At 38.5% G+C, this 26,037-nt stretch overlaps 1 protein-coding gene across 1 annotated transcript in view; it reads left to right on the top strand.

The window, feature by feature from the left end:
* Nucleotides 1-26,037, top strand: part of GALNTL6 (polypeptide N-acetylgalactosaminyltransferase like 6) — a 1,204,077-nt gene that overhangs the window by 1,111,107 nt on the left and 66,933 nt on the right. The window contains exon 9 of the mRNA XM_047854813.1: nucleotides 17,311-17,532. Within this exon, the coding sequence (XP_047710769.1) occupies nucleotides 17,311-17,532 (222 nt within the window). The remainder of the gene's footprint in view (nucleotides 1-17,310; nucleotides 17,533-26,037) is intronic.

Below are 26,037 nucleotides of genomic sequence, written 5' to 3'. Positions count from 1 at the left end.
CTGGCCCCTTTATTATTATGTAACACCCTTCTTTCTCTTTTATTATAGTTATTGTAATAGGACAAAATCTATTTTGTCTGATGTAAGTACAGCTATTCCTGCTTTCTTTTGGTTTTCATTTCCATGGAATATCTTTTTCATCTCTTCACTTTTGGTCTGTATATGTCCTATATCTAAAGTCAGTTTCTTGTAGGCAACATATACATGGGTCTTATTTTTCTATCCATTCAGTCACTGTATGTTTTCTGATTGAAGAATTCAACCCGTTTGCATTTAAAGCAGTTATTGATAGGTATGTCCTTATGACCATTTTGTTAATAGTTTTCTGGCTGTTTTTGTGGTTCCTCTCTGTTCCTTTCTTCTTCTCTTTCTCTCTTCTTTTGCATTTGATGACTTTATTTAATGGTATGCTTATATTCCTTTCTCTTTTCTTTTTGTGTATTTACTATAGGTTTTGTTTTGTGGTTACCATGAGTCTTACATATAACAACTTATATCTATAACAGTCTATTTTAACTTGGTAACACTTAAGTTTGATTCCATTCGAAAGCTCAATATTTTTACTCTCCCCTACAATGATTTATGTGTTTGGGGTCACATTTTACATCTTTTTTTTCATTTTATTTATTTATTTTGAGAGGGAAGGGGCAGAGAGAGGGAGAGAGAATCCCAAGCAGGCTCCAGAGCAGAGCCCTACTTGGGACTCGATGTCATGACTGTGAAATCATGACCTGAGCCAAAATCAAGTTTATGCTTACCCAACTGCCCCTCCTTTTATATCTTTTTATCTTGTGTATCCCTTAACTATTTAAATCATAGTTATTTTTACTACTTTTGTTTTTAACCTTAATACAAGCTTTATAAGTGACTACCTTTACCATATATTTACCTTTCTAGTGACATTTATCCTTTAATATGTGTTCTTATCACTGAAGAATGGCCTTCCTTTCAGCATAAAGAAGTTCCTTTAAGATTTCTGTAAGGCCAGGTTAGTGGTGATAAAAATTCTTTAGCTTTTGCTTGTCTATAAAACTCCTTATCTCACCTTCAATTCTGAATGATAATTTTGTCAGGTATCCTTGGTTGAAAGTCTTCTTCTTTCAGCACTTTGAGTATATCATGCCTCTCTCTTTCTTCCAGCCTGCAAATTTATGCTGAAAAAAGAAATGAAAGCATATAACTCAAAAAGATACATACCTCCCCATGTTAAATTTTCAGAATTATTTATAATAGCCAAAATATGCAAGCAACCTATGTGTCCATTGATGGATTGATGAGTAAAGAAATTGTGGAATATATATATAATGGAATATCATTCAGCCTTGAAAAAGAATGAAGTCTTGTCTTTTGCAACAATATAGATGGACCTTGAGGGAATTATGCTAGGTTAAATAAGTCAGATAGAAAAAAGCAAATACCATAGGATCTCTTTTATATGTGCAATTAAAAAAAATACAAGCTCACAGAAACAGAGAACAGATAGATAATTGCCAGAAGTAATGGATAAGGGTGGGAGGAATGGGAAAACTTTATACTGTAGTTTTAATAAATCTTTTTATCACATTTCTGACAATAGACTTGTATCCAGAATATATGAAGAATTCTCAGAACTCAAAAATAAGAAAGAAAACAAACAACCTAATTTTTTAAATGGTCAAAAGATTTAAACAGATAGTTCACCAAAAATGGTATACAGATGGGAGATAAGTGCATGATAAGATGCTTCCAATTATTAATCATTAAGGAAATATAAATTAAAACCACACTTTTATAATGGCAAAAAATAAAAAGACTTGACTACATTGAGTGTGGAAGTTACAGTTTCACTGGAACGCTCATATGATGCTAATGGGAATGTAAAATGGTACAACCACTTTGGGAAATAGTTTAGCAGTTTCATTAAAGGTTAGACTACTTAGTGTATGACTCAGACATTCCTCTTCAATATATTCACCCAATAGAAATTAAAGCAAATGTCCATACAAATACTGCTCATAGAAATTTTATTTATAATAACCCCAAGCTAGAAAAACCCAAATGTCCATCAACAGGTAAATGGATAAGCAAACTGTAGTATGTATATCAAGGAATTGCAGAAGAAGAGAGGGGGAAAAAGGACAGAAGGCTTATATGAGCAAATTACAGCTGAAAATTTCCCTAATCTGGGGAAGGAAACAGTCATCCAAATCCAGGGAACACAGAGAACTCCCATCAAATTCAACTAATGCCAGCCAACACCAAAACATATTGTACTAAAATTTACAAAATATAAGGATAAGGAAAGAAATCAACAAGGGGAAAGAAATCCCTAACCTAAAAGGGAAGACAAATCAGGTTAGCAGCAGACTTAGCAACAGAAACTTGGTAGACCAGAAGGAAGTGACATGATATATTCAATGTGCTGATGGGAAAAACCTGCAGCCAAGAATACGTTATCCAGTAAGACTATCGTTCAAAATAGGAGAGATAAAAAGTTTCCCAGAGAAACAAAACTAAAGGAGTTCAGGACCACTAAACCAGCCCTGCAAGAAACTTTAAAGGGGACTCTTTGAGTGGGAAAGAAATACCAAAAAAAAACAAAGACTAAAAAGGAACAGAAAATCTTCAGAATCAGTGACTTTACAAATAACACAATGACACTAAATTTTTATCTATCAATAATTACTCTGAATGTAAATGGACTAAATGCTCCAGTCAAAAGACATAGGGTATCAGAATGGATTGAGAAAAATAATAATAATAAGATCCATCTATATGCTGTTTACAAGAACTTATTTTAGACCTAAAGGCACCTGCAGATTGAAAGTAAGGGAATAGAGAACATCTATCATGCTAATGGATGCCCAAGGAAAGCCAGAGTAGCCATACTTACATCAGAAAAACTAGATTTAAAAATTTTTTTAATGTTTATTTATATTTGAGAGAAACAGAGACAGAATGCAAGTGGGTTAGGGGCAGAGAAAGAGGGAGACACAGAATCCAAAGCAGGCTCCAGGCTCTGAACTGTCAGCACAGAGCCCGACGCAGGGCTTGAACTCACGAGCTGTGAGATCATGACCTGAGCCGAAGTCAGTCACACAACCAACTGAGCCATCCAGGCACCCCCAGAAAAACTAGATTTTAAAGCAAAGAGATGAAGAAAGGCACTGTATCATAATTAAAGGTCGATCCAACAAGAAGATCTAACAACTGTAAATATTGATTCTCCCAACTAGGAAGCACTCAAATATATAAATCAATTAATAACAAACATAAAGAAACTCATTGATAATAATAAAGTAATAGTGGGGGACTTTAACACCCCACTTACAACAATGAGCAGATCATCTGGGCAGAAAATCAACAAGGAAACAATGGCTTTGAATGACACACTAAACCAGATGGACTTGACAGATATATTCAGAACATTTCATCCTAAAGCAGCAGAATACACATTATGGTTGATTGCACATGGAACATTCTCCAGAATAGATCACATACTGGTCACAAATCAGCCCTCAACAAGTACAAAAGAGACTGAGATCATACCATGCATATTTTCAGACCACAACAATATGAAACTTGAAGTTAACCACAAGAAAAAACTTGAAAAGACCACAAATACATGGAGGTTAAAGAACATCTTACTAAAGAATGAATGGGTTAACAAGGAAATTAAAGAAGAAATTTTAAATATACATGGAAGTAAATAAAAATGATAACATAACAGTCCAAAACCTTGCAGATACAGCAAAGGCAGTCATAAGTGGGAAGTATATAGCAATACAGGCCTACCTCAAAAAACAAGGAAGTTCTCAAATACACAACCTAACATTACACCTAAAGGAGCTAGAAAAGGAACAGCAAATAAAGCCTAAATCCAGCAGAATAAAGGAAATAATAAAGATTAAGCAGAAATAAGTGATATAGAAACAAAACAAAACAAAAAAATCAGACTAGATAAATGAAAGTAAGAGCTGGTTCTCTGAAAGAATAAATAAAAATGATAAACCCCTACAAAGACTTGTCAAAAAGAACAGAGAAAGGACCCAAATAAATAAAATCATGAATGAAAGAGGAGAGATCACAATCAACACCACAGAAATACAAACAATTATAAGAGAATATTATGAAAAATTATGTCAACCAACTAGGTAATCTGAAAGAAATGGAAAAATTCCCAGAAAATTCTCACAAACTATCAAAACTGAAACACAAAGAAATAGAAAATTTGAACAGATCCATAACCAGCAAAATAATTGAATCACTAATCAAAAATCTCCCAACAAAAAAACTCCAGGGCCAGATGGCTTCTGGGGGAATTCTACAAGACATTTAAAGACGAGTTAATACCAGGGCACCTGGGTGGCTCAGTCAGTTAACATCCAACTTTGGCTTAGGTCATGATCTCATGGTTTGTGAATTCCAGCCCCACGTTGGGCTCTGTGCTAACAGCTCAGAGTCTGGAGCCTGCTATGAATTCTGTGTCTCCCATTCTCTCTATCCCTCCCTGCTCATGCTCTGTCTCTCTCTCTCTGAAAAATAAACATCAAAAAAATTTAAAATATATATATAAAGAAGAGTTAATACCTATTCTTCTCAATCTGTTCCAAAAAATAGAAACAGAAGGAAATTTCCAAACTCATTCTATGAGGCCAGCATTACCTTGATTCTAAAACCAGACTAAGACCCCACTAAAAAGGAGAATTATAGGCCAATATCCCTGATGAACATGGATGCAAAAATTCTCAACAAGATAATAGCAAATTGAATCCAACAGTACATTAGAAGAATTATTCACCACGATATAGTGAGATTTATTCTTGGGCTGCAGGGGTGGTTCAATATTCACAAATCAATCAACATAATACACCACATTAATAAAAGAAAGGATAAGAACCATATGATCCTCTCAGTAGATGCAGAAAAAGCATTTGACAAATTACAATATCCACTTTTGATAAAACCCCTCAAGAAAGTAGGGATAGAGGGAACATACCTCAAGATCACAAAGGTCACATATGAAAGACCCACGGCTAATATCATCCCCAATGTGGAAAAACTAAGAGATTTTCTTCTATGGTCAGGAGCAAGATAGGGATGTCTACTTTCACCATTGTTATTTAACTTAGTACTGGAAGCCCTAGCCTCAGCAATCAGACAACAAAAAGAAATAAAAAGCATCCAAATAGACAAGGAATTCAAACTTTCACTCTTCACAGATGACATGGTACTCTATGTAAAAAACCCAAAAGAATCCACTAAAAAATTATAGAATTGATACACGAATTAAGCAAAGTCTTAGAATACAAAGTCGATGTACAGAAATTTGTTGTTTCTATACACACACACAAAAATAATGCAGCAGAAAGAGAAATCAAGGAATTGATCCCATTTGCAATTGCACCATAAACCATAAGATACCTAGGGATAAAACTAACTAAAGAGGTAAAAGATCTGTACTCTGAAAACAATAGAACACTTATGAAAGAAATTGAAGAAATCACAAAGAAATGGGAAAAGATTCCACACTTACGGACTGGAAGAACAAATACTGTTAAAAATTTCTATACTACCCAAAACAATCTACACATTTAATGCAATCCCTGTCAAAATAATACCAGCATTTTTCACAGAGCTAGAACAAAAAATACTAAAATTTGTATCGAACTGTGAAAGACTTCAAATAGCCAAAGCAATCTTGAAAAAGAAAACCAAAGCTGGATGCATCATAATTCCAGAATTGAAGCTATATTACAAAGTTGTAGTCATCAAGATAGTATGGTACTGGCACAAAAACAGACACACAGGTCAGTAGAATAAAAAAAAAATGGAGAAATGGACCGACAGCTATATTGTCAACTAATCTTTGGCAAAGAAGGAAAGAATATCCAATGGAATAAAAACAGTCTTTTCAAAAAAAGATGTTGAGAAAACTGGACAACAATATGCAGAGGAATGAAACTGGACCACTTTCTTACACCAGACACAAAAATAAATTCAAAATGGATGAAAGTTCATATTTGGACTTTAAGAAACAAAACAGATGAACATAAGGGAAGGGAAGGAAAATTAAAATAAGATAAAAACAGAGAGGAAGGCAAACCTTAAGAGACTTTTAAATGTAGGGAACAATCTGAGGGTTGCTGGAGGGGAGGTGGGTAAGAGGATGGGCTAAATGGGTGATAGACATTAGGAGGGCACTTGGGATGAGCACTGGGTGTTATATGGAAGTGATGAATCAACAAATTCTACTCCTGAAACAAATACTAAACCATATGTTAACTAACTTGAATTTAAATTTTTTTAAAAAAGCAAAATGGATGAAAAGCCTAAATGTAAGACAAGAAACCATCAGAATCCTAGAGGGGAACACAGGCAACAACCTCTTTGACCTCAGCCACAGCAACTTCTTACTAGACACGTCTCCAGAGACAAAGGAAACAAAAGCAAAAATGAACTATTGGGATTCCATCAAGATAGAAAGCTCCTGCAGAGAGGAAAAAAAAAATCTACAAAACTAAAAGACAACTTCCAAAATGGGAGAAGATATTTGCAAATGACATATCTGAAAAAGGATTAGTAACCAAAATCTATAAAGAACTTCTCAAACTCAACATCTAAAAAATAAATAATCCATAAAGAAATGGGCAGAAGGGGCGCCTGGGTGGCGCAGTCGGTTAAGCGTCCGACTTCAGCTCAGGTCACGATCTCGCGGTCCGTGGGTTCAAGCCCCGCGTCGGGCTCTGGGCTGATGGCTCAGAGCCTGGAGCCTGCTTCCGATTCTGTGTCTCCCTCTCTCTCTGCCCCTCCCCCGTTCATGCTCTGTCTCTCTCTGTCTCAAAAATAAATAAAGGTTAAAAAAGATTTTTAAAAAAAAGAAAAGGGCAGAAGACATGAACAGACATTTTTCCAAAGAGAACATACAGACGACTAATAGAAACATGAAAAGATGCTCAATATCACTCATCACCAGGAAATACAAATCAAAACCACAATGAGATACCATCTCACACCTCTCAGAATTGCTAAAATTAACAACACAGGAAACAACAGATGTTGATAAGGATGTAGAGATGCGGAAACCCTTCTACACTGTTCGTGGGAATGCAAACTGGTGTAGCCACTCTAGAGAACAGTATGGAGGTTCCTCAAAAAGTTAAAAATAGAACTACCCTTTGACCCAGCAATTGCACTACTAGGTATTTACCCAAATGTTACAAAAATGCAGATTTAAAGTGGCACATGAACCTCCATTTTTATAGCAGCATGATCAACAATAACCAAATTATGGAAAAAGCCTAAAATGTCCATTGGCTGATGAATAAATGAACACGTGATATATATTTATATACATTCATATATATATGAATATTACCCAGCCATCAAAAAGAATGAAAGCTTGCCATTTGCAACAACATGGATGGAACTAGAGTATATTATGCTAAGTGAAATAAGTCAGTCCGAGAAAGACAAATACCATATGATTTCACTCATATGTAGAATTTAAGAAACAAAACAGTTGAGCATAGGAGAAGGGAAAGAGACAGGAGGTGAGAGAGAGAGCAACAAACCATAAGAGACTCTTAACTATAGAGAACAAACAGGATTGATGGAGGGAGGTGGGCAGGGAATGGGTTAAATGGGTGATGTGTATCAAGGAGGGCACTTGTTATGATGAGCACTGGGTGTTATATGTAAATGATGAATCACTAAATTCTACACTTGAAACTAATTTTATCATATATGTTAACTAATTAAAATTTAAATAAAAACTTAAATTAAAAAAATTGTAGTGTATCCACATACTGCACTCTAATAAAAAGAAATGCATGCAACTACATGAATAAACTTAAAAATAATGATGCTTAGTAAAAGAAATCAGACCAAAAAACACATATTTTATGATTCTATTTATTTAAAATTCTAGAAAATACAAAAAAAGAAAAAAGAAAAGATGAATAAAAATAAAATTTTAGAAAATACAAACTAAATTATGGTGACAAAAAGTAGATCAGTGTACAACATCAAGAGTGAACCCTAGTGTAAACAATGGACCTGGGTGATGGTGTGTTAATGTAGGCTCATCACTTACAACAAATAAACCACTCATGTGGAGGATTTTGGTAGTGGAGAGACTATGCATTTGTGGGGGCAGAGAGTAAATGCCAATTCTTTGATCCGCCCCTCAATTTCGCTGTGATCCTAGAACTGCCCTAAAAGAAATTAAGTCCTTAATAAGTTAAAAGAAAATAGATCAGTAGTTGCCTGGGGATGATGGTAGAGGTGCCTAAGAAAGGAAAGAGAGGGAGGGATTTCAAAGAGGCATATGAAAGCATTTGGAGGTGATGGATATATTCATTATCTTGATTGTGATGATGGTTTTATACGTGTGTGTATGTGTGTATATGTGTGTGTGTGTGTGTGTATATATATATTTCACCAATATATATCAAAATGTGCCAAGTTGTACACTTTAAACATCAGCAGTTTATTGTATATCAATTATTCCTCACCAAGTCTGTTTTTTAACTTAGGCTTACATACATTTTTTTAATAAGCTATTTGTTAAATAACTTGGGGAGTTGTTTTTTTGTTTGTCCTATATCTAAAGGCTACATTAAATGTTATCAGAAACACTACCATAGATATCTAAAATATCCAGCCAAAAAATAGACTAGAGATACAATTAAATTGTATCAAAACAGCTAAGAGCAGGTAACCACTTACAAACAGCTCACACAGCCTTGGGGAAGAAGAGAGAGGAAACAGCCTGTCAGAGAAGACTCCCTTTTTAGTACTGGATTAGCCTTCCTCTCCTTATGCTGAAGGCTTCCCACTGACTTCAAAGAAGTCTTTAGATCAGAGAAAAAGTAGAGCTTGGCTGAATAATTGTAGTGAGGTTGAGGCTCTCTTAAATAGATTCTCTTTTGAGCTGTATCCATGATGACATTATCACTTTATCAATGATAAAAGGGCTTTGGGGTGGGACTCCAGAGCTACTAAAGTACTCTTAAGCATCAAAGCGGAGAAAAGAAATGCATTTGAATCACGGCAGTATTTTTCAAGTCATGGGCTAGTGATGCAATTCCTTGCCAGGAGGAATGACTGCGACAAATAAACTGTTTCTGTGTAAGATTGGCTTTGCTAGCTACCAGCAGTTTCTGAGGGGTACACACACACAGACACACACACACACAAAAGCTAAAGAAAGAAATCTAGTATAAACTCATCATAATACAATAGCTTAATATTGACACAAGCGCAGCGTGTGGATTAGGGTCAGGCCAGTGCATTTGTACTGATTGCACTCTGCACAAAGAATAGAAACACACTACTGAGGTGAGGTGGCCCAGATAATACACATGCATGGGACAGCCTCATGACCAGACAATCAACTCCCCAATAATACGCTGAGAAACTGAATAGGGATTGTGTTTTTAGGACAATTAAACAGCAGGTTCTAACATGGTGCTGGCAAAAAAATAATTAGTGGATAGATTTATGCGGTTTCATGAATCAGCAGGTATAATGGAACTATCTATTTTGTTCATGTTACACAATACAGATGATCAGTCAGAGATGGAAATCTGTTCTTATAAACTGAGATAGAATGTGATTTAATGGTCCTGGTAAAATATCAATTCAAAGACCTGATGAGTATTAGAATTAAGGAAAGATTTAGTGTTGGGTAGTGCAAAGAAAACAAGACTTGAATTCTAAAGACCTGTAATATAAGGCTGAATGTGTCAAGTGTGTTAATAAATATTTGGGCAATACAGAGAAGGGAGAGATTAATACCAGTTTGGTTTGGATAGAGGAGCATGTTGTAACACACAAGAAACCACTGCGGTGACATAAAAATAGATGAGGCTATCAATGTCCTGTATGTAGAAGGTGCTCAGAATAACAGCTTTTATTTCATTTATCATTCAAGAATTATGAAGCCTGCAGCTCTTAAAAACAGAGAAATAGAAAAATCTTCATTTGCTTTCTACATGGAAAAATAAATGTATTGTTCAGCTCCAGTGGCTGTCCTTCTCCAACTGTTACGTGTCTTCCAGGATGAGTGAAACACCAGCAGGTGAAAACCTCCCGGATTCACCTTGAGTAGGATTGCGCCTTCTCCTCCAGTCTCTCTTGTCCACACTCAGAGCCTGGCTGGAACTCAGCCCAAATGTGCAGAGACAGAAGGCCTTCACCTACTTATTTTCAGATTAAGGTTAACAGTAAACCCTAAATTGTCCATTCTAGCCATGCTGAGCCCTCCCCTCTAGCTTCCGATTAGCACTGCTGTTACCTTAAACTATGTGGCTATTTCCCTGCTTGCTTCACAGATAGAAAGCCAGCAGGATCCCACCTGTTAGAAACAGAAAAGCAGTGGGAATGGGAAGCATATTTAGATCAACGGTGTGTGATAGCAGGCTTCTCTGCAGAGAGCCTGAAACTTCCCTGCAATAATTTCCACAGAAGCAAAACATTCACTATGTATTGGCAATAGCATCAAGATATACCAGATTCTGAGTATACAGTCACTAAATGAATTAAAAGAAAAAAAGAAACATTCATGGAGCACATATCACATGCATATTATATATGTCGGCAGTAAGGTTGCCAGATGGGGCAAATAAAAATAAAGGGCGCCCAGTTACATTTGAATTTTAGATAAATAACTTTTTAGTAGAATTATGCCCCATGCGTTAAAAGATAAACTGAAGCATATTAACATTTTAAGGGTTTATTTGAGTGAAAGCCAATTTGAATTGGGCAATGCCAAACTGGAAGTGGTTAAGGGGAAAGACTTGGAGAAATGCAGAAGCAAAGAAAGGAAATTAAATGATTGGCTATAGCTTCAAGCCTAGCAGTCTATTTGCGATTGGTTGCACCTAGTGTTTTGATTTCATAACCTTGAGACGTTTACAGGCTTGGATTTTGGTTTGCGTAGGTAGGCCACCTCAGTCTAGTGGCCTCCTGGTTTAATTTAATTTGATTAATTTTAATTTCATTTGCTGTTACAGAATATTAATACAAGCGCTATACAATTGTGAATTGTACTTATGTTTTTAAATGATTTGTTCTTTACCTGAAATTCAAATTTAACTATGTGCCCCACACATAGTTATCTGGCATCTCCAACTGGGAGGAATAAAAAGTGAGTTTCTGAATGGGTGAGATCAGACAAATAAGAGGGAGAAGGGCATTGAAGCAAGGGAAATCTTATGGACAAAGCCAGAGACAGGCTGAATTTTTTTTTAAGTGTCGATGAACAGAACAGATCTCTTAGGCAGAGGCTTCATGTAGAAAAATAAAATTAAACAGGACTCTTAGGGACCTCATGGAGAATGTCTTCAACAGTGAGCAACCCTTTTGTAACAAAATGTTCAGTGGGGCGTACCTCAAGAACCAGCTGTTGAATTTCTTTCAGGTGAGTTATCTTTGCTTAGTAACACCTGGAAAAAACATTGTGGCTATGGAAGGGTAGGCCTCAGAGTTTGGCCAGGATAAGCTGGCACAGACAACGAGAAAGCTGAATTACTCTGCATGAAATAGAGAAGAAATTATGATATTCTGGTGCAGTCCTACTAAGGATACCATAAGGGGAAATTCTGAGGACAGCACCATGGCAGGGGGTCAAAAGACAGAGAGAAGAAACTTTGGCCAAGGAGAAATTTTCCATACCGCCAAAGAAGCTGAAAAAGTCAAATATTCCATCTTACATCATCTGCTATGCTTTGTCATCTAAGGCTTTGCCACTGCCCTGAAATGTCAAAGTCTATGCCTTAGTGATCTACTTGCAAAGTGTTTGAGAGGTGAGGAGAAGCACCCCCCCCCCCCACTCAATGCTCTGCATGACACAATAGCGAACAAGCCTGGGGCAAGACACCAGTAGGAAGGGAAGGTCCCCCAACAGGAAATCAAAGTGAAGGATGAATATGTGAACACAATCTCCTGGGAATCTACATAAATCTTCAGGAAAAAAAGGACTGTGAAAGTTGTGATTGAAGTAATTTTATTTAAATCTCAAATAACAGGAATCCCAGCTAATACCTGGCTCCATGTGTAGAAGACAACCTTTATAGATACAACTTCAGATACTTTGGGAGTAAATGATTGCATGTATAGATCTTCCAGTGTCCATTCTTTCATCTTGATAACTTTTTTTTTGGACATTTAAAAAACAATTTTTTTGTGTTTATTTATTTTTGAGAGCAAGAGAGACGAGCACGAGCAGCGGGGGGAGCAGAGAGAGAGGAAAACAGAATCCAAAGCAAGCTTCCGGCTCTGAGCTGTCAGCACAGAGCCCAGTGCCGTGCTAGAACTCATGGACCGTGAGATCATGACCTGAGTCAAAGTTGGAAGCTTAACCGACTGAGCCACTCAGGCGCCCCTATTTTTTGGACATTTTAACATCTTCGCCGATGTCCACTCAATCTTAGAAAGAGATGAGCCAACTCATATTGATTTATTTTTATCTTTGTTACCATCTCTGGCAAGAGATGTTATTGGATGTCTCAATTACACGATCCTATACATGCGTACACAGCTATGAATGTGTAAGTGAGCAATATTGTTTTGCTCCTATCCCATTACCTTCATGTATCTGAATATGTGTATATGTGCTCCTATGTATGTTCAATGTGTATACGATTATTTTGTTTTCTGGAATGGGTGAGTTTATTCTACAATCTATAAAAGACCAATGAAACTCTTCCTGCAACTGCTTGTAATATTTCTCAGCTGTGGTTCTAATGTTTTCCCCAAGATTAAGTACTGAGTCATGATTACAGTTGCAAATTAACACAGTGTATTGTTGTTTCCAGAATAATGATTTCAGAATGATATTATTTGGTCAGTCACCTGCACTGTTTGGGAGTGAGGACTATTCCTTGACTATAATAATTGACTCTTCAGAAAGTTTCCTCCTGGTAGGAAATTCAATTCAGAGAACAGAGCATCTATAATCGAGGATGTCTAATGAGTCATTGGGAACATTAGAGAATGGGCAAGATGTTGTATTTATGTTTAAATGCTTATGTAACACTCATTGCTGGAGGGAAACTAGCTATTATAGTTTTTGCAATTATCATGCTGTTTCTCTTCCTGTCTCCTGGAAAGCTACAAAAAAAGGAATAGATGATTTGACATTATCCCTGGAATACATTCATGATCCTGCTGCTTCCTTTAGAGTGTTTGGGAAATCAGCAAACCTAACCTTGCAACCAAGTTTATTTCAATTTGAAAAGGACACGATAATGCAAAAGCTACCTGGCTGATTCCCTGGTTAACTATACTGCTTAGTTTCCCTAAAGTTGTTGACAATTTACTAGCAAGCTATCTCCTGCCCTGTTTACTTATTGATGATGCTTATCCAGGCTAACATTTATCATGGCACTTTGAGCCATTTCTAAAGAAAGCATCTGAACTAATCAGCTCCTTTTTGAGTTTTATAATAATTCCTATTTTTATTTCAAAAATCCAAAGCAACAAATATCTACCATTTAGCATGAGCACGTTTTAAAAAATTGTTCTTATTTCAGTGCCTTTGCCATTGGATATATGCACAAACTATGAATTTGTTCACTTTCATTCTATAATATATTTTTTAATATTTTTAACATTTATTTTTGAGAGAGAGAGAGAGAGACAAAGTGTGAACGGGCAAGGGGCAGGGAAAGAGGGAGACACAGAATCCGAAGCAGGTTCCAGGTTCCAAGCTGTCAGCACAGAGCCCGACGTAGGGTTTGAACTCATGAACTGTGAGATCATGACCTGAACCGAAGTCAGACACTTAACCAACTGAGCCACCCAGGCACCCTATATTTTTTTTTTAATTCAACAATTAGCATGCCCAGATGAGTACCCATATGTGCTTGGAATCATTCAAAGTGTTGAATTTTTTAATTAAAAAACAGATCTATATCTAACTTCATATAAAATACAGTCTCAAAGTGTTTATTTACACAAATCAAAATAGATTGCTTAATGACAAAGCTATCAGAATTTTTAAGTCATGTCTCTACTTAACAAAGTCATTTTCTCATTATTCCTGGGGAATTTACCTCTTTGCCTCTGCTTTTTTATATACCCCTGACTTTATTCACTTTCATTTATCAGAGAAGCATAAAGTAGTGGAAGTGAAATATTTCTACTTTATATAATAATTGGATTTTAGGTGGGGCACCTGGGTGGCTCAGTCGGTTCAGCCTCCGACTTCGGCTCAGGTCAAGATCTCACGGTCTGTGAGTTCAAGCCCCGCGTCGGGCTCTGCGCTGACCGCTCAGAGCCTGGAGCCTGTTTCAGATTCTGTGTCTCCCTCTCTCTCTCTGACCCTCCCCCACTCATGCTCTGTTTCTCTCTGTCTCAAAAATAAACATTAAAAAAAATTTTTTAATAAAAAAATAAAAATAAAAAAAATAATTGGATTTTAGGAGAAAGGTTGTAACTGCAGCCTAAAAATTAATTTGAATATAAATAAAGTTTTCATATTAGTGACTAATTTTTTTCCATTCTATCTTTGAATCTTTTTGCTAATCATAAAAATTGTCTGTCCAAAGATAGATGAAAATACAAAGCGTTTCATCCAGAACACTTATCAGAATGAAAGGTAAATAGCGAGATAATGCTGAAGAATCCTACTTAAATATTACAGATAAGTGTAGTACCTGAGGCCATCACAGAGCAGGATCCTCAAACATCACCTGTTTCCTTGTCTTTCCCCAAACAAATCAGGCAGTTCAGAATCTGTGAAAAGGGCTAGAATATTGCAAAACAATGTTGACTCTGATCATCTGTTGAGGTAAACAGGAATCAGGGTGGAAAGTGTCATGAGTGAAGCAATGCCAATGAGATGTCAGACAGCACAATGATGGCCAAAAATAACGTCAGAAAAAATTCTTACATTCTCTTTTTTTTTTAATTTTCTTTGAAGTTTATTTATTTATTTTGAGAGAGAAAGAGCACATGAGCAAGCATGAGTCGGGGAGGGGCAGAGAGTATCCCAATCCCGAGGCAGGGCTCAGTCCCACAAACGGTGAGATCACGACCGGAGCCAAAATCAAGAGTTAGATGCTTAACCAACTGGACCAACCCAGGTGACCCCAAAATTCTTGTACTCTCAATGTCAGGAATCTTAGAAAGGAAGGAGCACAGAGGCAACCAAGAAATCACAGTAGACTTTGTGGCACTGTCTCTTTTCTGCATCTTGCTGTATTAACTGAGCCCTCCCTCATGCCCACCAGGGACCAAAAGTAATAAAGGAGACTGTGGAAGCAAGCGGAGGGGTGGGGGGTACATAGGGGACAAGATCAGATGGAAGAAATGTCCATTCTTTCACAGTGGAGGTGGTGAAGAAATGTGAAGAAATGTCCACTCTCACACCAACACTGGAGGTGGAGGGAGTGGGACAGAACAAGAAAAGGGTGCAATCTTACTAGGACTAAGATATTTGGAGATTCTGACTCCCAGCAGACCTCTGGGCATAGTTCCAGGCCTTAATTACGATTCTGTAGCAATTTTTAATATAAAATAATTTTCAGCAGCATCTTGGTGGCTCAGTCGGTTAAGCATCTGACTCTTGATTTTGGCTCAGGTCATGATCTCATGGTTTGTGGGTTCGAGCCCCACATCAGGCTCTGTGCTGACAGCTTGGAGCTTGCTTGGAATTCCATCTCTCTCTCTCTCTCTGCCCCTCCCCTGCTCAATCAGTTGAATGTTCCCTCCCTCTCTCTCTCTCTCAAAAATAAATAAACTTTTCTTAAAAAAAAAAATATTTTCTCTCTCTCTCTCTCCCTCTGCCCCTCTCCCCCACTCACTCTATCTCTAAAATTAAATTAATAAATAAAATCTTTAGAAAAAAAGATAAAATGATTTTCCTAGATATCGCTAGTTTTTACTTCAGTCACTTATGCCTGAATCTTATTAAAGTTTCCAGCCATTCTGCCCACTTTATCTTCTAAGCACAAATGAGAAACTAGCAAGGGTTCTTTCCAGCCCCTGGACACTTGAAATAAGAAATTGGAAAGCCAAACAAGAACCAGAGCTTAAAGGACACAGCTATGAAACGATGCTACAAGCTGGGGGTATCAGAACTCAGACCTTCTAGACAATGCACTCTCACTAGCATTTAACATTAAAGCTTGAAGAGATGTCAGAGAACATCTCATCTTAGCTAAAGACCACAGGAACAAGAGTGCTGGACAGCTCAGTTGGTTAAAGCATCTGACTTCAGCTCAGGGCATGATCTCACGGTTCATGATTTCGAGCCCAGCATCGGGCCCTGTGCTGTCAGCATAGAGCTAGTTTCAGATCCTCTGTCCCCCTCTCTCTGCCTCTCCCCCATTCACATGCGCGCTCTCTCTCTCTCTCTTTCAAAAAATAAACATGAAAAAAGACCACAGGAACAATTCAGTTCATCTGTGGCCAAGCCCAACATTAGGCTCTCCAATTATTAATAATAATACCCATAGTACCTAGCTCATGCCAGGTACTATTCAGAGCCCTTTACGGGTGTTACTTTGCTTAATCCTACAACCACTCCCATGATGTAGGTATATATTTACTAGTTGTGTATTCTCAGGTGAGGAATCTGAGGCCTAGAGGGGATGAGTTGCTTGCTTGACCTCAAAACTGAATAGCTTCCTCCCCTGAACCCACATGGTCTCCCGCCCCTAAGGAGCATGCTTTTTTCCCTACCAACAGCCTCCTGCTTCCTTCACCCATGGAAACATCTGCAGAGAAGACTGGCTACTTGATGCTTCCCTTAGCTTCATTATGCTTCATTGTGTAGTAAATTACTGAATTCCGCTTAGCATCTGTATTATACATAGAAAATATCATCAGAACACAAGGTCTTGAATTTAGTAATGCTGGGTTGCCTCTTTAATTGGGAGAAAAGAATAACAGCTTGTTTGTGCTCATTCTTTCCAGGATCCTAACTGTTCCTTGAAATGGTTGAAGCAATTTGATGCCTAAGAACTTCATTATCTCCAGTTTCAAATCCTTTAGTTCTGTGTGAAAAATAAAGAATTTATAATCATGAAATAACAGGAGAGATGAGAAAGTTGATATAACTGTAAGCTGAATTTTTACTGACTCTGACAAATTATCTAATTGGCAGTTGAACCCCATGCCAGAAACAGAAATGCGTGCAAGGCCTCAGACTAATCATATCACACCCTTGTAGTTACAAAAAAAAACTCCCCTTATTAATAAGCCTCCAACCAGCGCTGTCTGAGGTTGTCTATTTTTTTTTCCTTTTTTCAATTTCCAGTGTGACTAAAATCACCCTCTGAGGGCACAAGTCAATAAATGACACTCTTTTCTGCTGCACAGAACCTGAAGCGTGTGGCTGAGACCTGGATGGATGAATTTGCTGAGTACATTTACCAGCGGCGCCCAGAATACAGGCACCTGTCCACCGGGGACATCTCCGCCCAGAAGGAGCTGCGCAAACAGCTCAAGTGCAAGGACTTCAAGTGGTTCATGGCTGCAGTGGCCTGGGATGTGCCTAAGTACTACCCTCCGGTGGAGCCCCCACCAGCCGCCTGGGGGGAGGTGAGGAGGCTGCATGAACCCTGCTCTTACTTCCTTGTGTCCCTCACTCCTGCGCTCAGGTGACAGGACAGAATGCCAACACCTCCCACTCCTTTGTTCTACAGCCAAGTAAGATTAGCTTACATCATCTCCTCTAAATGAATGTCCAACATTTTTTCGTACGTTGCCAAAGATGAGTATTCTGCCCTCAGCCTTGATAGTCCCACCCAGAACCGTTGGCGGCTGTTGACTCCCCAGTTGGATTTTTTTTAATACACCTGGAAAATATTTTTATTTCAGGTTAGTGAAATTTCCATAAGAGCTTGCAGAGAATGAAAATATCTATCGTGCTATTGTGTAAATAAATGTGACCTGATGTCCACGATTGAATCCCTCACCATCCACCGTGCATAGCCTTGTTGCTATTTGTATATGCAAGGATGAGGTGATGGAGGGGCTTGACTATTTTCCTACCCAGAGGTGCCTTACAGAATTGTGAAGAAATGCATTTCCATAACACCCAGAACTGTGGCACACGCGGGAGCCACATGCGTTCCTTAAATAAGCACTAACCTTTCCACCTCGGAACGTTTCTTTTTTATTTCACTTCATGATTTTAAAATGGAAAGAACTGAATAGTCCCGGTTCCCAAATTTAGAAGATCTATCTTTTGGCATAGAAAGGACTATTGTGCTGGGTTCCGTTCCATTCAATCCTGTTACTATAGCCTTTTCCTCATAGAAAAGCATATGCTAAAGCAAGGACTAAAATTGGATAGGGTGGATTTATCCTAGCAATTGAATCTGCTTTTAGCAGGAGGCTGTGAGGGGGAAATTGCAGGCTGGGCTGGATGCGAGCGCCGTCCTACTTCTCAAGGCTTTCAGAAGCCAAGAGTTGACTATGGTGCATTGTGGAGGAGCCTCTTCATCACTGTCCTTGGTTTTGCGTTGTGGGCGTGGACATGCCTTAGCCTGGTTGGTGTCTGTGGCTTTGCAGACGTCTGAACACAGAACGTGGCAGGAGAGGCCAGGATACTGAGGCAGCATTCTTGGGTTTCCAGCTCCCCTTGGAAAAGGTTTCACGTGCACTTGCTTGTTTCGCTGAGAGGGTCCAAAAAGATGTTCTCTACCTGTGCCTGGGATGCCCCAGGAGTGAAGGAGAGAGTCAAGGTCAAGGACATCGATGCATGTTCCATTTCCAAATGTTTTTGAATGTGCACCTGGTCCTAATAGTAGCTGCTTGGGCCAGTTAGTAATCTGATCTAATACTTTGCATCTTAACCATTTCTTTAAAGCTTCCCTGGAATATTAGTAATAATGGTCTGCTCCTATTAGTTTTAGTTATCTACCATGGGCTTAATTTATAGCAGTGGAAATGTAAAGTAGACCCCCCCACCAAAAGAGCTTTCATAGTCTAACGCATTGTATGATACAGGAATTTGTTACTCGATAAGCAGGAGAGGGTCTTTGTAAGGTGTTTTTGGTTAAGATTATATCTACTACCTATAATAATTTTTAAAATTTATTTATTTTAATTCAAAATAGTTAATAGGCAGTGGAGTATTGGTTTCAGGAGAAGAACCCAGTGATTCACTTCTCACATATAACACCCAGTGCTCATCCCAACAATTTGCCTCCTTAATGCCCATCACCCATTTAGCCCATCCCCCCACCCACCTCCTTCCAGCAACCCTTAGTTTGTTCTCTGTATTTAAAAGCCTTTTATGGTTTGCCTCCCTCTACTACCTATGACAATTTTTTAAGTTTATTTATTTATTTTGAGAGAGACAGAGAGGGAGTGCAGGAGTGGCAGGGAGAGAGAGGGAGACAGAGAATCCTAAGCAGGTTCCACATTGTCAGTGCAGGGCGTAATGGGGGGCTTGAACCCACAAACCTTGAGATCATGAGCTGAGCCTAAATCAAGATTGGGTGCTTAACTGACTGAGTCACCCAGCACCCCTACTCATGATAATTTAAATGCAATTTTGCCTTAGTGACTCAGAAATACTCTTAAAGATCTCAAAGCATCATTGTGTGGTTTGCAGCCAGTTAAAATCTTATCAAGCTTTTTTCCATCTTATGTGGAAACATATATTTTTATTCCTACATGGTTACTGCTTCAAACTGCAACAGATCACATTTTCCCATAGTACCTGACTAAATCATAATCTGTATCTATAAAATACCTTGCGTGGAAACAGACTTAAAGCTTCCATTGATGTTCTTTTTTTTTACATCTATCAGCTGTGTATTTTATTTTATTTTACTTCTTTTTTACTGAAATTTATTGTCAAATTGGTTTCCATACAATACCCAGTGCTCATCCCAATAGGTGCCCTCCTCAATGCCCATCACCCACTTTCCCCTCCCCTCCACCGCCCATCAACCCTCACTGTGTTCTCAGTATTTAAGAGTCTCTTATGGTTTGCCTCCTTCCCTCTCTGTAACTTTTTTTTTCCCCTCACCCCCTCCCCGCTGGTCTTCTGTTGAGTTTCTCAGAATCCACATAGGAGTGAAAACATATGGTATCTGTCTTTCTCTGCCTAACTTATTTCACTTAGCTTAACACTCTCCAGTTCCATCCATGTTGCTACAAATGGCCAGATTTCATTCTTTCTCATTGCCAAGTAGTATTCCATTGTGTCTATAAACCACAATTTCTTTATCCATTCATCAGTTGACAGCCATTTAGGCTCTTTCCATAATTTGGCTATTGTTGAGAGTGCTGCTATAAACATTGGTGTACAAGTGCCCCTGTGCATCATTACTCTTGTATCCCTTGGGTAAATTCCTACCAATGCTATTGCTGGGTCACAGGGTAGGTTTATTTTTAATTTTTTGAGGAACCTCCACACTGTTTTCCAGAGCGGCCGCACCAGTTTGCATTCCCACCAATAGTGCAAGAGGGTTCCTGTTTCTCCACATCCTCGCCAGCATCTATAGTCTCCTGATTTGTTCATTTTAGTCACTCTGACTGGTGTGAGGTGGTATCTGAGTGTGGTTTTGATTTGTATTTCCCTGATGAGGAGCGACGTTGAGCATCTTTTCATATGCCTGTTGGCCATACAGATGTCTTCTTTAGAGAAGTGTCTATTCATGTCTTCTGCCCATTTCTTCACTGGATTATTTGTTTTTCGGGTGTGGAGTTTGGTGAGTTCTTTATAGATTTTGGATACTATCCCTTTATCTGATATGTCATTTGCAAATATCTTTTCCCATTCCATCGGTTGCCTTTGCAGTGCAGAAGCTTTTTATCTTGATGAGGTCCCAATAGTTCACTTTTGCTTTTAATTCCCTTGCCTTTGGGGATGTGTCAAGTAAGAAATTGCTGCGGCTGAGGTCAGAGAGGTTTTCTCCTGCTTTCTCCTCTAGGGTTTTGATGGTTTCCTGTCTCACATTCAGGTCCTTAATCCATTTTGAGTTTATTTTTGTGAATGGTGTAAGAAAGTGGTCTAGTTTCATCCTTCTGCATGTTGTGGTCCATTTCTCCCAGCACCATTTGTTAAAGAGACTGTCCTTTTTCCATCGGATATTCTTTCCTGCTTTGTCAAAGATGAGTTGGCCATACATTTGTGGGTCCAATTCTGGAGTCTTTATTCTATTCCATTGGTCTATGTGCCTGTTTTTGTGCCAATATCATGCTGTCTTGATGATTACAGCTTTGTAATAGTGGCTAAAGTCTGGGATTGTGATGCCTCCTGCTTTGGTTTTCTTCTTCAATATTACCTTTGCTATTCTGGGTCTTTTGTGGTTCCATACAAATTTTAGGATGCTTGTTCTAGCTTCGAGAAGAATGCTGGTGCAATTTTGATTAGGATTGCATTGAATGTGTAGGTAGCTTTGGGTAGTATTGACATTTTAACAATATTTCTTCTTCCAATCCATGAGCATGGAATATTTTTCCCATTTCTTTGTATCTTCTTCAATTTCCTTCATAAGGCTTCTATAGTTTTCAGTGTACAGATCTTTTACATCTTTGGTTGGGTTTATTCCTAGGTATTTTATGCTTCTTGGTGCAATTGTGAATGGGATCAGTTTCTTTATTTGTCTTTCCGTTGCTTCATTATTAGTGTATAAAAATGCAACTGATCTCTGTATATTGATTTTTTATCCTGTGACTTTACTGAATTCACGTATCAGTTCTAGCAGACTTTTGGTGCAGTCTATCGGGTTTTCCATGTATAGTATCATGTCATCTGCAAAAAGTGAAAGCTTGTCTTCATCTTTGCCAATTTTGATGCCTTTGATTTCCTTTTGTTGTCTGATTGCTGATGCTAGAATTCCAATACTATGTTAAACAACAGCAGTGAGAGTGGACATCCCTGTCATATTCCTGATCTCACGGAGAAAACTCTCAGTTTTTCCCCATTGAGGATGATATAAGCTGTGGGCTTTTCATAAGTGGCTTTTATGATGTTTAAGTATGTTTCTTCAATCCCAACTTTCTTAAGGGTTTTTATTAAAAAAGAATGCTAAATTTTGTCAAATGTTTTTTCTGCATCGATTGACAGGATCATATGGTTCTTTTCTTTCCTTTTACTAATGTGATGTATCACATTGTTTGATTTGTGAATATTAAACCAGCCCTGCATCCCAGGAATGAATCCCACTTGATCATGGTGAATAATTCTTTTTATGTGCTGTTGAATTCGATTTGCTAGTATCTTGTTGAGAATTCTTGCATCCATATTCATCAAGGATATTGGCCTGTAGTTCTCTTTTTTTTTCTGGGTCTCTGTCTGGTTTGGGAATCAAAGTAATGCTGGCTTCATAGAATGAGTCTGGAAGTTTTCCTTCCCTTTCTATTTTTTGGAATAGCTTGAGAAGGATAGGTATTATCTCTGCTTTAAATGTCTGGTAGAATTCCCCAGGGAAGCCATCTGGTCCTGGCTTATTTGTTGGGAGATTTTTGATAACTGATTTAATTTCTTCGCTGGTTATGGGTCTGTTCAAATTTTCTATTTCTTCCTGCTTGAGTTTTGGAAGTGTGTGGGTGTTTAGGAATTTGTCTATTTCTTCCAGGTTGTCCAATTTGTTGGCATATAAGTTTTCATAGTATTCCCTGATAATTGCTTATATTTCTGAGGGATTGGTTGCAATAATTCCATTTTCATTCATGATTTTATCTATTTGGGTCATCTCCCTTTTCTTTTTGAGAAGCCTGGCTAGAGGTTTATCAGTTTTGTTTGTTTTTTCAAAAAACCAACTCTTGGTTTCGTTGATCTGCTCTACAGTTTTTTTTAGATTCTATATTGTTTATTTCTGCTCTGATCTTTATTATTTCTCTTCTTCTGCTGGGTTAGGCTGTCTTTGCTGTTCTGCTTCTATTTCCTTTAGGTGTGCTGTTAGATTTTGTATTTGGGATTTTTCTTGTTTCTTGAGATAGGCCTGGATTGCAATGTATGTTCCTCTCAGGACTGCCTTTGCTGCATCCCAAAGCGTTTGGATTGTTGTATTTTCATTTTCGTTTGTTTCCATATATTTTTTAATTTCTTCTCTAATTGCCTGGATGACCCATTCATTCTTTAGTAGGGTGTTCTTTAACCTCCATGCTTTTGGAGGTTTTCCAGACTTTTTCCTGTTGTTGATTTCAAGCTTCATAGCATTGTGGTCTGAAAATGTGCATGGTATGATCTCAATTCTTGTATACTTATGAAGGGCTGTTTTGTGACCCATTGCGTGATCTATCTTGGAGAATGTTCCATGTGCACTCGAGAAGAAAGTATATTCTGTTGCTTTGGGATGCAGAGTTCTAAATATATCTGTCAAGTCCATCTGATCCAATGTATCATTCAGGGCCCTTGTTTCTTTATTGACCGTGTGTCTAGATGATCTATCCATTTCTGTAAGTGGAGTGTTAAAGTCCCCTGCAATTACCACATTCTTATCAATAAGGTTGCTTATGTTTGTGAGTAATTGTTTTATATATTTGGGGGCTCCTGTATTCGGCACATAGACATTTATAATTGTTAGTTCTTCTTGATGGATAGACCCTGTAATTATTATATAATGCCCTTCTTCATCTCTTGTTACAGCCTTTAATTTAAAGTCTAGTTTGTCTGATATAAGTATGGCTACTCCAGCTTTCTTTTGACTTCCAGTAGCATGTTAAATAGTTCTCCATCCCCTCACTTTCAATCTGAAGGGGTCCTCAGGTCTAAAATGAGTCTCTTGTAGACAGCACATAGATGGGTCTTGTTTTTTTTATCCATTCTGATACCCTATGTCTTTTGGTTGGAGCATTTAGTCCATCTACATTCAGTATTATTACTGAAAGATATGCGTTTAGCATCATTGTGATATCTGTAGGTTTCATGCTCGTAGTGGTGTCTATGGTACTTTGTTGTCCTTGCAACATTTTACTCACAAAGTCCCCCTTAGGATCTCTTGTAGGGTTCATTTAGTAGTGAAGAATTCCTTCAGGTTTTGTTTGTTTGGGAAGACCTTTATCTCTCCTTCTATTCTAAATGACAGACTTGCTGGATAGAGGATTCTCAGCTGCATATTTTTTCTGTTCATCACATTGAAGATTTCCTGCCAATCCTTTCTGAACTGCCAAGTTTCAGTAGATAGGTCTACTACCCTTATGTGTCTACCTTTGTAAGTTAGAGCCTGTTTATCCCTAGCTGCTTTCAGAATTCTCTCTTTATACTTGTATTTTGCCAGTTTCACTATGATATGTCGTGCAGAAGATCGATTCAAGTTATGTCTGAAGGGAGTTCTCTGTGTCTCTTGGATTTCCATGCCTGTTTCCTTCCCCAGATCAGGGAAGTTCTCAGCTATGATTTGTTCAAGTATACCTTCAGCCCCTTTCTCTCTCTTCTTCTGGAATTCCTATGATATGGATATTGTTCCGTTTGATTACATCACTTAGTTCTCTAATTCTCCCCTCGTAGTCTTGGATTTTTTAATTTTTTTTCTCAGCTTCCCCTTTTTCCATAATTTTATCTTCTAATTCACATATTCTGTCTTCTGCCTCTTCCATCCGCACTGTAGCTGCCTCCATTTTATTTTGCATCTCATTTATAGCATTTTTCAATTCATCATGACTAATTTTAGTCCCTTGATTTCTGTAGCAATAGATTCTCTGCTTCCTCTATGCTTTTTCAAGCCCGATGATTAATTTTATCACTATTATTCCAAATTCTTCTTCTGTTATATTGCTTATATCGGGTTTGGATCAATTCGTTAGCTGTGGCTACTTCCTGGAATTTCTTTTGAGGAGAATTCCTCCATTTTGTCATTTTGGCTAGTTTTCTGTCCCTTATGTGTTTTAAAAGCTTGTTCTTTGCTCTGCACCTGTGAGCACTGCTACATTAAGGAGGGTTATGTACTGTCCAGGGTCTGGTCCTTCAGGAGGTATTTTTTCAGGGATTGTTACTTGCTCTCTGTTGTTGTGACTTTGGTTCTTTTATTACTCTACTTGTAGTAATATTTTGGACCCTCCACCAGATGTGTTTTGATTTGTTCCTTGGCGTAGCCCTGTAAAGGAAAACAGATAGACAAACAGGAGACAAAAACACACAAACACACAAACAAATAACACAAACAAACAAATAACCAAAAACAAAAACCTAAAGACTAAAAACAAAAAACCCAAAAACACTGACTACAAGTAAAGAAGAGGGTGGAGGCAGTGCTAATGGAAGAGCATGTACAAAGAGAGAAATGACAGGAGCGGGGCGGGGTAGGGGGCAGAAAAAATAAACATTGACTAGACAGAGCGACCAAAAGGCTTAATCCAGAGAGAGAGAAAAGAGTGTAAAGAAGGAGGTGTAAAACATGTGTCAAGATAATGGATTAAATATGTCTGTTTAGACAGACCAATAACCAGAGTAACGAGCCCAAGGGAAGGAAGAGATAAGGAGGAGAAATGGGGAGGGAGGTGAGAATATAATCTATATACCCAGAATTGACCTAGTGTTAATCCAGGCAATGCTGCGTCGTCAGGAGGAGCTCTCCACAGGGTCTGTGCCGCTCCACTCGTGGATATGCAGTTACCCAGTGCATGGGGGCATGGTTTGGTGTAATCTGAACCCACCTGGAGTGATTCCTGAGGCCCCGCCTGGTGGGGGAAGGAATGGTGATTTTTCAGTCTCTTCCCCATGGAGCCAGACCAGTGGACTCAGTTTAAGTCGTCCTCACTGTGCCACGGATGCAGACGGGGTGGTCCTTCTCTCTCCACCAACTCCCCTGACCCTGCGCTTGGCTAGGATTCAAAGTCCCACTCCATGCGCTCTGGCCCTGGGGAAGCTCCTCTCAGTGCGGCGATATGTGGTCCTGGCTGGCTTTGTCTGTGCTGCCACACTTCAGGGAGGACCACCTTCTACTACTGCGGACTGAGCAACCACCCTCACTGGGAGCCCCCCCAAGGTGGCAGACACAGGCTGCCTTTGTCTTTTCCCACAGCACTCCAAGGAAACGGCGGCCTTTTCCTCCTGCAGGCTGCACCCTCAGCCCAGCCACTATGCCCGGGGCATGGTGAACACAGGCAGGTTCTGTACTATTGTGCAGCCCTCCAGGGAGG

This window comes from Prionailurus viverrinus, chromosome B1, assembly GCF_022837055.1.
Source record: "Prionailurus viverrinus isolate Anna chromosome B1, UM_Priviv_1.0, whole genome shotgun sequence".
Taxonomy (NCBI): Eukaryota; Metazoa; Chordata; class Mammalia; order Carnivora; family Felidae; genus Prionailurus; species Prionailurus viverrinus.
The sequence above is the reverse complement of the archived record's forward strand: the minus strand, read 5'-3'. Positions and strand labels throughout refer to the sequence as shown.